The sequence below is a fragment of the Fusarium sambucinum genome, chromosome I (genome assembly GCF_050947815.1).
Source record: "Fusarium sambucinum isolate potato_lamoka chromosome I, whole genome shotgun sequence".
Lineage (NCBI taxonomy): Eukaryota > Fungi > Ascomycota > Sordariomycetes > Hypocreales > Nectriaceae > Fusarium > Fusarium sambucinum.
Window position 1 is genome coordinate 2,732,804 of NC_139294.1, and position 15,498 is coordinate 2,748,301.

The 15,498-nt window shown below is 49.5% G+C and overlaps 3 protein-coding genes across 3 annotated transcripts; 2 read left to right on the forward strand and 1 right to left on the reverse strand.

The window, feature by feature from the left end:
* Positions 1-13: 13 nt before the first annotated feature.
* FSST1_003619 (mid region of cactin-domain-containing protein) lies at positions 14-1,621 on the forward strand (the record flags this gene model as incomplete). The annotated part of the gene is made up of 1 exon (XM_083229715.1): positions 14-1,621. One exon carries the CDS (start codon positions 14-16, stop codon positions 1,619-1,621), a length of 1,608 nt encoding a protein of 535 aa, XP_083087049.1.
* Positions 1,622-4,132: 2,511 nt separating this feature from the next.
* On the forward strand, positions 4,133-6,106 carry FSST1_003620 (uncharacterized protein; the record flags this gene model as incomplete). The annotated part of the gene is made up of 2 exons (XM_083229717.1): positions 4,133-5,137; positions 5,312-6,106. The coding sequence occupies 2 exons, from the start codon at positions 4,133-4,135 to the stop codon at positions 6,104-6,106; spliced, it is 1,800 nt and encodes a 599-aa protein (XP_083087050.1).
* A 6,749-nt stretch (positions 6,107-12,855) lies between these two features.
* On the reverse strand, positions 12,856-14,472 carry FSST1_003621 (XRCC4-like factor-domain-containing protein; the record flags this gene model as incomplete). The annotated part of the gene is made up of 1 exon (XM_083229718.1): positions 12,856-14,472. One exon carries the CDS (start codon positions 14,470-14,472, stop codon positions 12,856-12,858), a length of 1,617 nt encoding a protein of 538 aa, XP_083087051.1.
* Between the last annotated feature and the right edge of the window lie 1,026 nt (positions 14,473-15,498).

Sequence of the window (15,498 nt, forward strand, 5' to 3'; positions counted from 1 at the left end):
CATTGTCATCATTATGGATCCCGGACGCAAGGCAATGCTCGCGGGACGAATATCCCCAACCCGTCGAGACGTCACTTCACCCCGACATGACCCTACCAACAGAATTACCAAATCGACAAAACCAACTGTCTCAAAGGTCAACCCCAAATACTTGACCCAAGATGAGCAGTCACGCCAATTCGTCGCCGACGAGGACAAATTCGTACTAAAGCAGTCCAAGAAGAAGGCCAACATTCGTATTCGAGAAGGCCGTGCCAAACCTATCGACTACTTAGCCTTCAACTTGCGATACATTGATACCGACCGCGACGTATTTGACGACGACGACGCCGATGCTGATATCGATGTTCCTGCACCTGGAGATGTTATCGCATCACTGGATAGTGAGCAGATCGCCGAACTAGACTCTGATATCGCTTCTTATCATATACTCGAGACCAATGCCACCAATCGCGAATACTGGAGGGCGCTTCAAACTATCTGCGCAGACAGGAAGGCGAAGCTAGACCCGCACGGCCATGAAAGAAGGGTTGTCAGCAGTGTTTCGGACGATATTGACAAGATTCTCGCCCCCAAGACGCACGACCAGTTGGAAGGCCTGGAAAAGCAGATCAAGGCCAAATTACAATCGAACGAGGACATTGACATGGATTATTGGGAACAACTGCTTAAAAGCCTGAGAGTCTGGAAAGCTCGTGCCAAGCTAAGCCAAGTATACGAGACAATCAAGGAGATCCGTCTCAAACAGCTCAAGGAGCGCGACCCAGTCAAGGCAAAGGCGTTGGGCCAGCCAAACTCAGCCCCCAAGATGACATCCGCCTTACGGCCTCTGGCCCTAGTCTTAGCTCCTCCAGATTTAACATCAGCGCAGGCAGGTGTTTCATCCTTAGAGAACCCCGCCCCTCCTGGCACCGAACGCTTTTCTCAGGCCGACGAGGATTTCTCCCAGGCTACCAAAGCACTGTATGATCGCGAGGTTGCTCGAGGCGTCGACGAGAACGAGGAGATATTCACAAGTGAAGAAGCTGTCACTTCTTCCCAGCCGCAGTGGGCAGACAAGTACAGACCTCGAAAACCCCGGTATTTCAACCGTGTGCAGATGGGCTATGATTGGAACAAGTACAACCAGACTCATTACGATCATGATAATCCGCCACCCAAAGTTGTCCAGGGTTACAAATTCAATATTTTCTATCCGGAACTCATCGACAAGACAAAAGCACCAACTTTCAAGATCATTCGGGAAAACGGCCGGAGACGAGGAGAGTCGTTTGCTGCTGCCGGCGAGGAGGATACGTGCCTAATCAGGTTTATTGCAGGCCCCCCATACGAGGATATTGCGTTTCGCATTGTAGATCGGGAATGGGATTACAGCGCCAAGAAAGATCGAGGCTTCAAAAGCTCTTTTGACAAGGTATATTCATTCCCTCTCATCGCACTTCACGTGGCAAGGTTGCTCATACACTGGCCCTCTGAACTCATACTGTGGCAATGTTCTTGGCCGTTGGGCGAGATGCACTTTATGCAGCCTAGAACAGCCCACGTTTATGGCAGCCGTTTCAAGCATCGTACCTGCAAACGCCATGCCCTCCACTACACCCTCAAGAACCCACGATACTAACCATGCTCGCTCAACAGGGTATCTTGCAGCTGCACTTTCAGTTCAAGAAGGTATGGTTAAAAATAAGTCTGTTGGCTTATTCAGATCGATCATGCTGACACGATGCTTCTAGATCTATTACAGGAAGTAGGTTCGGGTATCTAGTACCCGCCGCTCTCTTGTCATGAATTGCCCCGGGCCTCGCCTATTTGAGCAAACCTGGATAATCGACAAATCCAAAGAAGAGGAATCTCGATGGTGCATTCCGCTTCCCGTCATGCTTGAATGCAGGAAAGCAAAAAGATAATCGGTTTTCAGGCGGGTTTGGGGCCAAATCGCCCGGTCTCATAATGCTTGCGTCACGATGGCTGTTAATAGCTGCCTGCATATGTGGCTCGTTCGACTGTTGATTCTCATTCCTGTACTACTTATTTTAAGCATTCTAATTCGGGACCTCGAGTCGGAAACTGGTGTAGGGCTGGTGGTGGGTTGAGAGCTGGAGATGGGAATGGTTCAGCATGTGATCACAGCGAGTGCTCTTGCGCTGTCCTCACATATCTGTTGAACCATCTCATCATGGTGATATGAAAATACGCAAATCAGCTGACGGCTTTGCATTGTTCCTGCAGCGTCGACACAATTATACGAGATTTAGCAGAGCGTCAAACCATGCATCAGTGTTTCGATTGCCGCACCGACATGGCAGGCAAACTGAGGTCATTGGGCGTTCTGCACATGAAGCCTTCTGGAAGACTGTCATGTCCTAAAGCGTCCACGGACCGCGTGTCGAACAGATAGCACCAAACCTCTCGGATATGTTTACATTTTATCTGTTTGAAGGGGGGTTTGTGCGGAATATGAGCAATCAGCAATAAAACAGAAGGGTTGGTGCAGCCCACCAGTCGGAACAGCTGCCTCAACCCAAGCATGATTCCCTGAACCTAATGTTCTCAAGCGGATGCTTGACGATAAAGCTTCGAGAGATTGTTCCATATGTATTCTTTGACGCATCGGTCCGCAGTGCAGTGACGATTATATGCTCCAACAATCTTCTGGCGGCTCTTCCGGCAGCTTCCATGCTGCTTCACAGCAGCAACATGGTGAAAACAAAGATTCAAACGGGACGGGAATCGACTGATGATTTGATTGGCGTGCCAAAAAAGTAATCAGATTGGTGTCCCGATTGGTATCGTCTGAAATGCAAGGTGCCGTTTGAGACGTCTACGTCCCGCGATAGCCCCGTTGACCAGTGCACAAGCCGGCTGAGCTACCGTCAAGTGACTTGATGCCGGATTGGTAACATGTACTATGCAGGGTGCGATGCTTCTCGGTCCCGATACCATAATTGCAAGATGAGGCCGGGACGTTTTGGAGGAGAGAGAAGGCAGATTTGGCGACACGCAAAGGGGCAGCATGCAACACAAGTCATTCCGGTCTGGTCCAACCCTTACCGGCACATTTATTGTTAGTAGATTCCTCTGAGTGTTGCACCCTTTAGTTCTGGACCGTGGCGGAGGGAGGACCTTAGGCCATTTCCTTCCTGATGAGGATGTAATTTATTACTTGTTACCTATCCTTGCAAGGTTACTCCACCAGAAGAAATGTATTGGATATACAAATGCTGCATAGAGGAAGCTTTAGAAGACCGGGGTATACATACGCATGGACATCCTGGCGTGAAAGGTGACGGGACAGTGCCAGTTGAGAGGTTGCAAACCCTATGACAGGGCTTACAAACGTCACTTCAACCAGAGAAGGCAGCAGAAGGCAGAAAGTCCCCAGCGAGACCTCGTTTGCGCGTCCAGTCCAACTTCCTTCAGATTTGTATCTGATGGCCGCACACAGCACAGTATAACACGTACAAGTACAAGCGCACACATACACAAATGCATGTTAGTAGAATAGCTTGCCGTGATGGGCCAACATACCCCGGGGGGTGTCCAACACATGGCGTCCCTGCCCGTTGACCTTGTATGCCATGACCACAGGCCTGTTGAAATGGCTTGCTGGGCGCCTGTTGGTCGTCCTGTCTTTTTTCACTTGGCCCACACCCTCCCTCCAGTTTTAACTACGATCTTGGAGCCCATGTCCATAGCTTCGATGCTTATGAGGGAGGAGTAGGAGGATCTAAAGCTAAGATTTCTGAATCTGTCTACGGGCAGTTGTTTATCAACAGATCGCCGTCTAAACGAAGCCGTTGCCTAAGAGCCTAACCCAGCCCTGCAACTATACGCCCTACCCCAAACGAGAAGACGGAGGCACAAACGTCTTTGCTTCGGCATCAAATATCGCCATCTCTCCTCTTCTCCCCCCCGTCCTTGTCCCATTGTGTCTATTGTAACGTTCTGCTATCTCCCGTTTTCTCTCCTCACTCTCCGCCTCATACATCTCATCTATTCTGGCTCTTCCTTCGCTTCCCACTACTTGGTACATGAGTTGAGAAATCTCCTGGTCCCGATAATACCATCAAACGACCACGAGACGTATTGTACTTCCCTCCAAACACCGTCCCTGACTTCAACACAGGCCGCCATGGATCCACCGTTTCCTGGCGAAGGACAGCCTTCCAGCTACACGAATGATCTCCTCGGTCACGGGCAGCAATCACCTTGCGTGCCAGAGCTCACCGGTATGGAGTCATACTATGCCCTCTCTTCGGATCCTCAAGATCAAGCATCTCATCTATCATCAACCTGTCCCCTTCCTTTGGGGCCGGTCCTGCCACAGCACCAAGAGAATCAGCAACAGAGGTCACATCCGACTCATGATGCGAACCCGTACGCCTCCGTCCTCACAGGTTTTCCCTATCCACCTCGAAGCCATCACCAAGGCTGGCCTTCACCTCCACCAGGACCTGACGATTATGACAACTACTCATACCAAAGTTCTCCAAGCAGTGGCAGTGCCCCGATGAGTTGCTACAACCCTTCGCCAATCTCACCAAGGACTTGGTCCTCTCCAGACTTTCCTCTGCATCAGCCAGAAACCCTCCAGAGCCAACAGAACTCATTCAAGAACCTTCGAATTTGCACTCCAACATCAAACGAAGGATACCCCGTCAGAGGCCATCGAGTTCTGACGCCTTTTGCAGGCGGCTCCATGAGCCAAAGTTTTGAGAGCGAGCATGACGGCCTGCCACACAACTACTCCCCAGCGACAATCCCCAGCTCATCAGCCGGAGCGCTATCTTGCACCAGCTCCCCACAAGAGCATCTGCTCGGCACCCCTGTGCATATGAAGACTCGCCAGGACTCGCCAGCAGGCGAACCGGAGTACCGTGCGAGCCCAGAAGTGAAGACGGAAGCTCCAGAGCTTAAGGATTTTGCGGTGAACGCCAAGACTGAGGAACCATACGCCAAGCTCCTTTACCGAGCTCTCATGAGCGCTCCAGACCATGCCATGACACTCCAAGAGATCTACCAGTGGTTTCGCGAGAACACCGACAAGGACATCAAGAAAGACAGGGCAGTGAGGAGGCCAGGCAAGAATGCTGAAGGTTGGCAAAACAGCATCCGCCACAACCTGAGCATGAATAAGGTACGTTGAGACAAGATGCACTCTCCATAATTTCCCGTCTCGGATCTCGCTTCCTCGCACTCCGCCCCATGCAAAGCCCAGGTGTATCCTGCGGCATAAGCACTCACAAGCACACCCACACACGGGCCAATTCTTTTTAGGGGCTTTAAGGCTGACAGTGGATCCTTCTTGCAGGCTTTCATCAAACGAGAAAACAACAAGCAGTCTTCGGACCCGGCATCAAACGCAACTGACCAGGGCTCAACCAAAACTGGTGAATCGAAGAAGCCAACAGAATGGGTGCTTCAAGACTGGGCTGTGAAGAATGGAGTGGAAAGCACAACAAAATACCGTCAAAAAGAGCCACCACGCCGAGCCATGGGAGCCAGAATTCATCATCACCCGTATGACCACAGACTCCAACATGGCAGTCCCATTTCAATCAAGGGCTCATCTGGCCGAAAGGGAGATGGCTCGGCGAACAAGCTGAGTCTTCGTGGACGCCATTACACTCATGAGACAAGCATGCCACCAACGTCCCACCACATCATGGCTCACCCTCATCCTATTCGACGCACGACGATGCCAAGTATGTATCAATCGCAGCCCCAGTCACAACAGGGCTACGAGGATATGATGATCCCTCGGATGGAGAGGATGCCACAAACGGCCGTCAAACAGGAGTATTCTCCAATGACACCCGACTCGAATGCGTTTGGTTTCATGCTGCCAGAGCCGAGCCTAATACACGCGCATGCAGCCAATTCCAGCTCTAGCGCGAGCAACCATGGCACTACCGCGTATGCGATTCCTAGTGGCGCTCAGAGCATGTACCTTGGCTCATCTCCGTGCGAATATCCGTATGGTATGGTAGACGTCACGGGCGTCTATCAAGGCAGTGGTCACAATGTTGCTAGCGTCGGAGTCAACGAACGCCTCATGGGGATCGCTCCTAGTCCAGTCTACAATTGGAACGGCCAGGGACTCTAAACCCTGAAATTCTCCGAACATCAGGTGTATGAAACCCTCCGAAGCTTGCTCTTGTCCTCTCCACCATCACAACATTTCCCAGTTATTGTATTGATGGCGGCCGACAAACGCTGCGGCAGTTCACGCTACCAAAGTGGTCGTTGTTGGCGAGTGGAGATGTTGAGCAAAGCAAAAGGGAAAAAAGAAACAGAAAACACAGGGAAAAAACAAGAACAGGAGAAGAGTCAAGCTCTCAGATACATACGAAAAACAACCGCGGGAATCGCGTTTGAGAAAAAAACAAGGGGAAAGAGGGGCTGAGACTGGCAATTACTGCTTCTGGAAAAAAAGGACATCGACTTCCTTCACAACGGCGTAAGATTAAGAAAGAGGTGGCAGTTTCAAATGACAGGGGAGGACGTTGAACAACTGCACCAGTACCTGCCTACCTACATTTACAGCACCAACACACCCAACTTTACTCACCTACCTATCTGCTCAAGGATGAACCCTAGTGACGGTTGACCCTGGAGGTTAGTCACCGCGGACCACAGATCATCCGGACCAGATCAGACATGGTCAGCATGGACTCGGTGTCATGGGCTGGGCGCGAAGCGCCGAGGCTGGCTGAGCCCTGTACACGGCCAAAGTCAACACAGCACCCTTAGTAATTCCAGTTGCTCTGCAGCTAAACTGGCCTTGTCTTGGCAGTGTCATGGCATATCGAGAGAGAGAGAGAGAGAGAGAGAGAGAGAGAGAGAGAGGGGCTGCTGCTATTACAGGCGAGACCGAGAAGAAACTAAGACATTCTGTCATATTGTTGGTTCCCCTTCATATCTGTCATATTTCCCACTACCTGGAACGCGGGCCATATGACCATGCCATTTGCAACTCGGCAAGGATTGATTGATTCTCTCTCCCTGCGACTATTAAGGACTGAATAGACACGATTCGGCCTTGAGCTTGGTTAGGCATCATCATCATCATCATCATCGCTATTTCTTCTTTCATTTCCTTTTTCCTTGTCTACGGGTGGCTTTACGAATCTTGTCTAGACGATGCGCTCCATCTTTCGCTCCCCGAGGAACGACAAAGAGGCATCATTATTATTGGTTGGCCATTGCCAAGGGATTGATGACTAGAAACGTCGTCCCACTAAAGCGTGTTAATGTATTTTTTGTCATTCTATGTCTTTCCAGCTATTGTTTATTATTTTACCACCACCATCATAAAATGGGCTTGTTATTCTACCCCCTTCATGTATCTCTTTGAACCATGCTATGACCTCAATTATCGTCAGAGGCACACATACAAACGCTTTCTTCTTTCTTGCTCTGATTTTCTTTTCACCACCCCCTGTGCTTTTTTTGTCATGCCGCTTGCGGTACCAATACCACGAGCACACATCATCACCGCCCTTTCTTACCACCAACATAAATAACCAGTCTTCTTTTGACTCGTATTGTTGGATGCGCCCTTTTACTGGCTGGCCTCTCCGAGAATGCTGAAGAAAGCCGGATATGGTAAATTGCCCATGGGATACACACAATCTGATAGAGGGAAATCTACAGGAGAGTTTCACACGGACTCTTACATAGTATTAGTAGACTTGCCAGAAATACAACACAATAAAACTCTAAACACCTCCAAGCATCCATCGTTTGAAAACATGTCTATTGTGTAGCAGAATCAATCTGTCACATTAGTGAGTGACATGACGATGGCCTTGACCGACCGTTCTCATCGCAATCTCATCCGGTTACAGTGCATCGAGTCTGGAAGACCATGTCTTGCTTACCCCCACTTGACCCTGCTATTGATCGCTCAAATTCCGCAGATGAAGGTGGGGAAAAGACAGGGTTCATGAGGCCATTGTCGAGAGACGAAGCATTTCTCATTGGTGAACCAAACTGTCGGGACAGAATAGCTGAGCCAACGGGGAATGATCCGGGCCCCCTCATCCTATTCATCCCAGACCCCTGCAGCCCTGTCGCGATGCTTCGTTATCGCGCTGAGCTGCGCTACTCTCAATGTGGAGAGGAGAACCGGTGTTGAGAAAACGAGCACAATCGAGGCTAAGTGAGTGGCTTGGTATGATCGCCAGGAGCTCACACATTGGCGTTGTCAAGAAGGGTCCTTCCTCGAAAAGGCAATGCTTGAGAATTAATAGAAACGAAGTGAATATCATCTCAAGGCCAAGCTTGATACACAAGCGCTTCACCTAACCTGAGAGCGGGATACCGACGTTCCCCGATTCTTCTCCACTCACATACTGACACGATCAGCATACAAGGATCGAGTCGCAGGTATGCTAAGATCAAGAAGACAGTTCTTATCGGGCCCAGGGCCGTTTCGACCGCAAGAGAGCAGGCGTTCCATGTCGTTGAGACCGTTCTGTAGATACGGTCTGCCTTTCAGGCACAGCGGGAAGGGTCATTATGTACTGTAGAAACCAGGCGCAACGTCTGCCGAGCGCTGTGTCATTAGGAGCTTGGTTAGGCTCACGAGAAAAGCCAGGACAGCAGCTGCTAAGAAGCGACAACAACCCCAATTTGTATTCCTTGTACGGTAAAGTCTCATTATATGTCTCAAATCGCTGTTGATGGGTCTCTTCAGTTTCCTTTTCCCTTCAGCATCCCCATGGTCGGTGAATTTCGTGAATAGAAACGCTTTGCATCTTTCCCCTGTATCCATTACACTGCCGACTGAGTCTATTTTCGCTGATTGAAATCATCCCTTGCCTATGTACTCAGCCCACGATACCTGGTGGTGTGGGGCTGCCCATCACTAATCGAGATATGCAATGTCTTGTTGAGACTTTTTGTCGGTCGCGGGCTCATATTTCAGGCGTCGACAGCCAACAGATTCTGAGAATACGGTCACCATAGTGACACAAGATTCAAAAACCAAGTATATATGTGCACAGTGTGGTGTGTGCTGTAAGGAGTAAAGGGAAGTAGGTTCCTCATGAAACAGGTGATAGAAAGGAAGCTCATCACAGAATACTGAGCGAAAATGTTCGGCAGGTGTGGTCGACAAAGAACGAGATCTCCATCCTTCTTTTTCCCATTAAACTTCAAAGTAGCGGCTTGCACTACTCGTCATGAGTGTGCGTTTGACACTTTGACAGGTCAACTACCTTGAGCCCAACCAGGAACGGGCCGGGTGATGACCATCATTCTTGAACGAGATTTCTCTTAGGCCAAGCACGTTATCCCTTTCTTTGCAGGACCTCCGAACCTTGGTGCGCTTCCATGCCCAGCCTCATAGCACGAAACCCAAATAGGCAACCAAAAGTAAGACGCCTCTAATCTTGGTGTGCACTCCGATATGCTTCACCGTTTAGAAATAGGGCTTCGCTCAAGATTAGCTTTGGAGCCAACAATGACAATAGGAACAAGGCGTTCTGCACCAACCATGGCTTGCGATCAACGGTTAGCGGAGCTGAGAGCACTGCAGTAACGTGCATGCATGGTGCTCTAGTGCCATGCTTTAGACACTTGTCTTGTCTAGCGTTCTCTGCAGCTCGACGACAATGGAATTAGAGCTAAGAAAAGCATGACAGCATGGCATTTCCCTGTCGTAACTGGCAGATCCCACTCACTGTGCGCGTTGAAACAAGAAGATCTCAAGTGGGTGGCGGGGCATGATTGACCTCCAGGATGTATGGGTGGATCTACTAAAGCTTTATCCATTTGCACTTGTTATTGTCGTCGCATGGAATAGTTTTCCTTGTTTCCTGAAGCGGTAAAATATGGAGATTCAAAAGCTGTGTAGCTCGGGAGCTGAAGTTACTGATGATGTACCTCTAAACAGTCTCTAAAGCTGAAAGACTCAGTGTTTAAACGGCTGCTTGTCAGATCCCACCTTTAGAAGCCCATTGCAGGACACATGCATTCTAATTACTGTACAGTGCCCAGGCGATCGAAGAGGAGGGACAACTATCACCCTTGCTCAGATAGGAGACACTCCGTGCGATGTGTGAACACCGAGTGTTATTCATGCAACCCTGCAGCATGAGATAGGACCGCGATCTCCCAAACACTGCGGCACAGCATCTTGATATTACATGCTAGTTTTGATCCAAAAATGAGCAATGCGTGGTTACTTGCGCCCTGAGCGAAGCCACATGGACCTATCTATTTTCGCTCTTTGCACCAACGAAGCACATAATTCCGTGTCAAAAGAGATGATGGTGATCGACTGTCTCTGCAATCTCATTGGCCCGTTCTTTCGGCCAGGAATCCGATGTCACCAACGTTACACACACCAACTACTCGAAATTGAAACATGCTGGCATGCACGACTTCCAATTTGGTCAGACTTTGGATCCTTGATCTGCCATTGATTGCGTGGTACGTGGGACTGTCCTAGACTTTGGTGCATATTCAGGATAGACAGGAGCACGCAAAAACCTCAGCGGCAATAACGCACGGGAGGTAGATGAATGAGACACTAACAGGGTTCAGCGAGATTTGTAGTGCAGCCCGTGACTTCTCATGGCGCAACCAGGGTGGTCCCAGACGACTAACCGTCGATCACTGTCCCCTGTTATGTATACTGTGCCGCGTCCTGATTCGGAGAGAATCATCTATTGATCAAATCATGCTGGCGGCCGGACTCAGTTCCGTAACCCGGTACCTGGTACGATCTAACGAACATTTGTAGCCACTTGATCCACTATCGAGATGGCATCACGATCTGTTAAGATTCAGTTACTAGATCGCGACAACTGCCAGGCTTTTTGAGATCTTAAATAGAGCTGAACCAACACCTGACCCCCCCATGAATCTAATTGAACCGCGAGACAAACGATTCCTCTATTAGAGATGATCGTCAAGCCGCACGCTGAGGTGATGGTGATAAACAGAGTCATCGCTCATTCCAATAATTGGCCGTCATGACTCGAGAGTTCGCCGAAATGTCCATGTCTGAGGGCGAATATCCTCGTAGCTAGTTAAGCGAAACATTCGAGATACCAGCACTGGTTTCCAAGACAAGGTGTGTACAGAATGCTCCAAGGGTTGATGTCATCTCGCCATATCAGCCCTGTTGATATCACAGCTAGACTGACTGGCTTGATCCCTCGATTGCTGAAACCGTCGTATCGCAGTCCTTCTTTCTTCTCTCTTTGCAGACAACTCTCTTCGCCTAGACCAGCTTCTAGTCTGTTGGCCCTTGTTGTCATGGTGTGTGCATTCATAACCCCTGGAAGAGGACCCTTGTTGTAGGGAATTTTGTAACGTCACACTGACATGGACTTCGGAGTTCTCCAGTCTCTCTAGTCTCTGTATGCATCTTCACTGGTCCCATCTAGGCACAATGCTCCAAGTGCTTCTTGGCATTTTACGCCAATCCAGCCTGACAGGGATCTACCACCTTTCAAGTACGAGAAAACGTCCAGAGTGTGTGCCACCATCTCGCCTGTTTGATGCATTGCCGTTGTGTGCGACTGCGGCATGATAGATGGTGTATACCAAGTTAAGTCCCAACACTACCCCTCAATTACAACACAATACCTTGGAGTCTATCCAATGAGAATAGGCTTCGGAGATGTAGCATGACCAAGTCTGGCAGTTCTTTAGAGAGTGGTGTCTTCCAAGGTCGAAAGGTGTCTTCAGCGCCTGTCCAGCAGTACGCCATGCAACGCCTCATCAAGCCTCAATCGTACGATTTTTATTGTGTTGGCCATTGAGGACTGTTGTCTTAGAACTGTCCGTAACACTTTTGCTTCAAAATCCGATGGCGGTTGGTTTGAGAAACCACCTTAATCTGCAAAGGAAGCTATGCTCCGAGCCTAAGAACGAGAATTATCGTTTCTGGGACTGGACCAAGTGAATGACTAGTGAGCACACCATACGTCGGACTCCATTATCCTCCATAGATGGAGACACAAAAGAATTCATGAGATAGGAGGGTGATTGGCGGGCCATCGATAGTTTACTTTGTGAAGGACAAATCTGATATTCGCTAGAGAAGAGCTTCCTCTGACATCTTTCGTACTTGTTCCGGGTAGAAGCTCGCTGCCGATTGAGCTCCTCAACATCCGCTTGGAATCGAGGCATGAGGGAACAAGGTCACCAGCACATGGCGAGTTTCTCATTGTGATCCTGGCGAAAGATGAATCTTGCAGCATGAAGGGTATACCAGTCTAGTATCAAATTCTTGAACTTCTTGCGAGCGGCTAGCAATGCACATTCGAACAACGGTGCTGGCGTGTATATATTCAAGGAATACGTCGAGTTATAGTGCTTGGTGTATGACTGCAGCTGTAGGAATTTGTCCCATTTAATGTGGTTTCACAAGTATACTCCTGTTCGGCTTCCACAACATGAACACATGTAAGTACGTCGATGGCGCTCTATGTTGTTGGGTAGATACTGTACGTGTCCATTGTGTACACACATGAAACGAGGAGTTCCTCTATATTGAAGCCGTTTGATATCTTATTGACTTCCAAGATGTAAAAAAAACACTGATGATGCGCTTGGTGTACATGTGCTTGTAACGAATGTTAGCTGTCCAAAACGAACGCTGGTTGTTTCCACGTAGCTCAACTCGCAAAATTACACGGCTCAAAGGCCGGAGCAACTCTGGCCAGCTTGGCCACGGGGGATACGCCGTACGGAGCTCCAATACCGGAACATCGTTTTTAGTTGTAGTTAATTGTCCCCATCACTTCCTTGCTATTTGAGTCGGACGATCTTTACAAACTGAGATGGGCGAGGTCTGAATCTGCTTGTGTTTCGAGGGTGAGGTCACAAGTGTACCTAAAACCTTCGTTTCTTCTTCGCGGGACCAGCTGCCGCCTTCTTCTCGAGTTCCTTCTTTAGTTCCTCGCGTCGCCTGTCAGCCCGCTCCTGCGAAGTTTCTCTTACTTTCGGCTCGGGAGTAGATGCCTTTGCATCAGATCGACCCCGTTGGCCGCGTTCACTGGAACTTGGTGCTGGATCTTCCTGGGTGGCTGCTTGTCTCCCAATAACACCCAACTTTCGAGGCGGGCGATGTGAAACTGCAGCTGTGCTGGGTTCGCTGATTTCAATCACCTCCGGTTCAACAAGTGCAGAGCCTTTCTCAACTGGGTGCTTCGACGTAGCCCCTCCAATGCGCCCGAGACCACTCTTCTTTGCCAGGGACCGGGCAGGGGAAACAGACGACGGAATCGGGTCCTTGGCCGGAGGAGAAACCGCTGCATCGTCCTCCTCCGCTTCGGATGCCGTCTCCGAATCGTCTTGCTGCTGGTTCTCTGAATCCGACCTTCTCTGAGATAGGATTGGGCCAGGGGAGGACGGTGGGGTCGACTGTTTCTTTTTACCCAGCGCACCCAGACGACGGGCTGGCTTGTCCGCCTTTTGTGCATTTCGGGCTGGTGATACACTGCCTGCTGATTCACCTTCTGTAGAGGCATCATCAGTGGCTAGTGTCTCCTTTGCGTCGGTCGATTTCCGTTTGGACGCAAGATGCGGGGGTGTAGATTGAACCTGGAAATCGTCCTCGACGAGACATATTTCCGTGTTCTTTGGGATCGAGGAGCTGTCTGTAACAGCCGCTTTGTGCTGCTGTTGCTGTGCAACAGACGAAACACCTTCGAAATTCCGCCACCACTGATCCAATTGAGGTGACTCGGTGTTGTTCGGCATCGGCTCGAATTCGAGCCCCCCGTTTTCGAAAACACTCTCAACTAATGATCGTGGATTACTGGGGCTGTCTTGTTTATATGGAAGATCCGCCTTCCAGCCCCTGCGATCGAAAGGCGCGAGGCCAGGCACCTTTTCTGCTGCTGCGACCCTGGATACCTTCTTCTTGCCGGACAGAACGTTGAAGATATGCTCCATACCTGTTCCCATGGCTTCCAGTTTGTCCAAGAGTTTGGTCAGTACCGCGTCTTTATGCCCCAAGCCCCGAATTAGAGATGCGATCTCCAAGTCTTTTGCATGGTGTGCTTGTATTAATGGGAGCACAAGGTTCGTGGCTATGTTGATTGCGGGCAATTTCTTCAAGTATATGGGCCATTTGAGTGGCTGTAGTCCAGGAATTTCGCAAGTGATATTCAGAGCGAGATCGTCCTCGCCTGCTTCAGACCTACTATCGTGGTCTAAGCTAAGACTCGTGTCGTAGTGACCTGGCTGAGAAGAGTCCAAAGCAGTACTGATACTTGCCAAAAATTTGGCCATGTTATCTGGAGTATCACTGGGGTCGATACTAGTGTTTTCATTCCACCCTCTCATGAAAATTGCCTTGCGATCGAGTGACTCGGTCCACATATTGGCCATGTCGGTTATGTGAATAGTGTACGCTGACGTATCTGTATGGAATGATACCAGGAGGACAGGCAGATCAGGGGACGACTGAAGCGGCAGGGGCCGCCATGACTTGTTAAGGGGCATGGCTGATGAGGGAACGGGGCGACGTTGGTAACAGTAACACTGCTACTGCAGATTTTCTTTGGTGAAGTGAAGTTGAAGTTGCTTGTATTTCAGCGTGAAACCTGAAAGCCGTAGATTTGACGGAAATCCTGTGGGGTCTAGTTGCAGAAATGTAGGTATGCAAAGAAGCGGCGCACAGCATGCGAATCTGATGAGGATGTATACTGAAATAAGATTGAGAGGTCGTCGTTGCCGCCAGCCAGACTCTTCAAAAACGACGAAGTCCGTGGTACAGGTTGACAGAGATGGTGTGTCTGGATGTTCTTTCTTTCGACGGCGTTCAAAGTCAAATGAAATATTTGGCTCGCCGACTCGTGTCACGGGCCACGGCAACATTCAACGAGAAGTATAGCAAGTCCCAAAGTCGCGCAAAGTTTATGATATGAACGTCAGTGTGGTATTATATGCCCTGCTGGTGATAGAAACGCGTGAGATTGACACGCGCAGGTATCGAAGGATCCAGGTAAGGTTTCAGGCTAGTAGGTACCGCTCCTGCCTGCGGACAACACTCAGCCAATCATAGAGCTCCGTTGCGGAAGGCCAAGTCGAAACTGCTGGTGTTGACTTTAATTTGATTCAGTGCCTAAACTTAGGTACCTAGGTACCTAGCACCTACTGGGCTACCAGCCCGTGACGGACAGGCAATTCACTGCTAGGAGGTAAGTAATTGGCTTAGGTAATTTATTTGCTGCCCCAATGCAATAATGGCAAAGAAGACAAAGGTAATAAGGAAATGCCGTGTTTCTCTATGGCTTCTATAGCCAATCACGGCAATTATGATATTGGGCGGCTTAAACAGCGACATTGAGTAGACCTCATGATGAATTCTCTCAAGCACCTAGGTACCTACCTACCTAGCCCGGTATTAAGGTTAGTACCTACCTAGGTAGGAAAGAAAGCAAAGGAAGGAGAGATGCTGGGAATGGCCCTTCTTTTATCATTCAAGCTTATCCGTATACTCTAGATTAGTAGTTACGACTGAAGGTC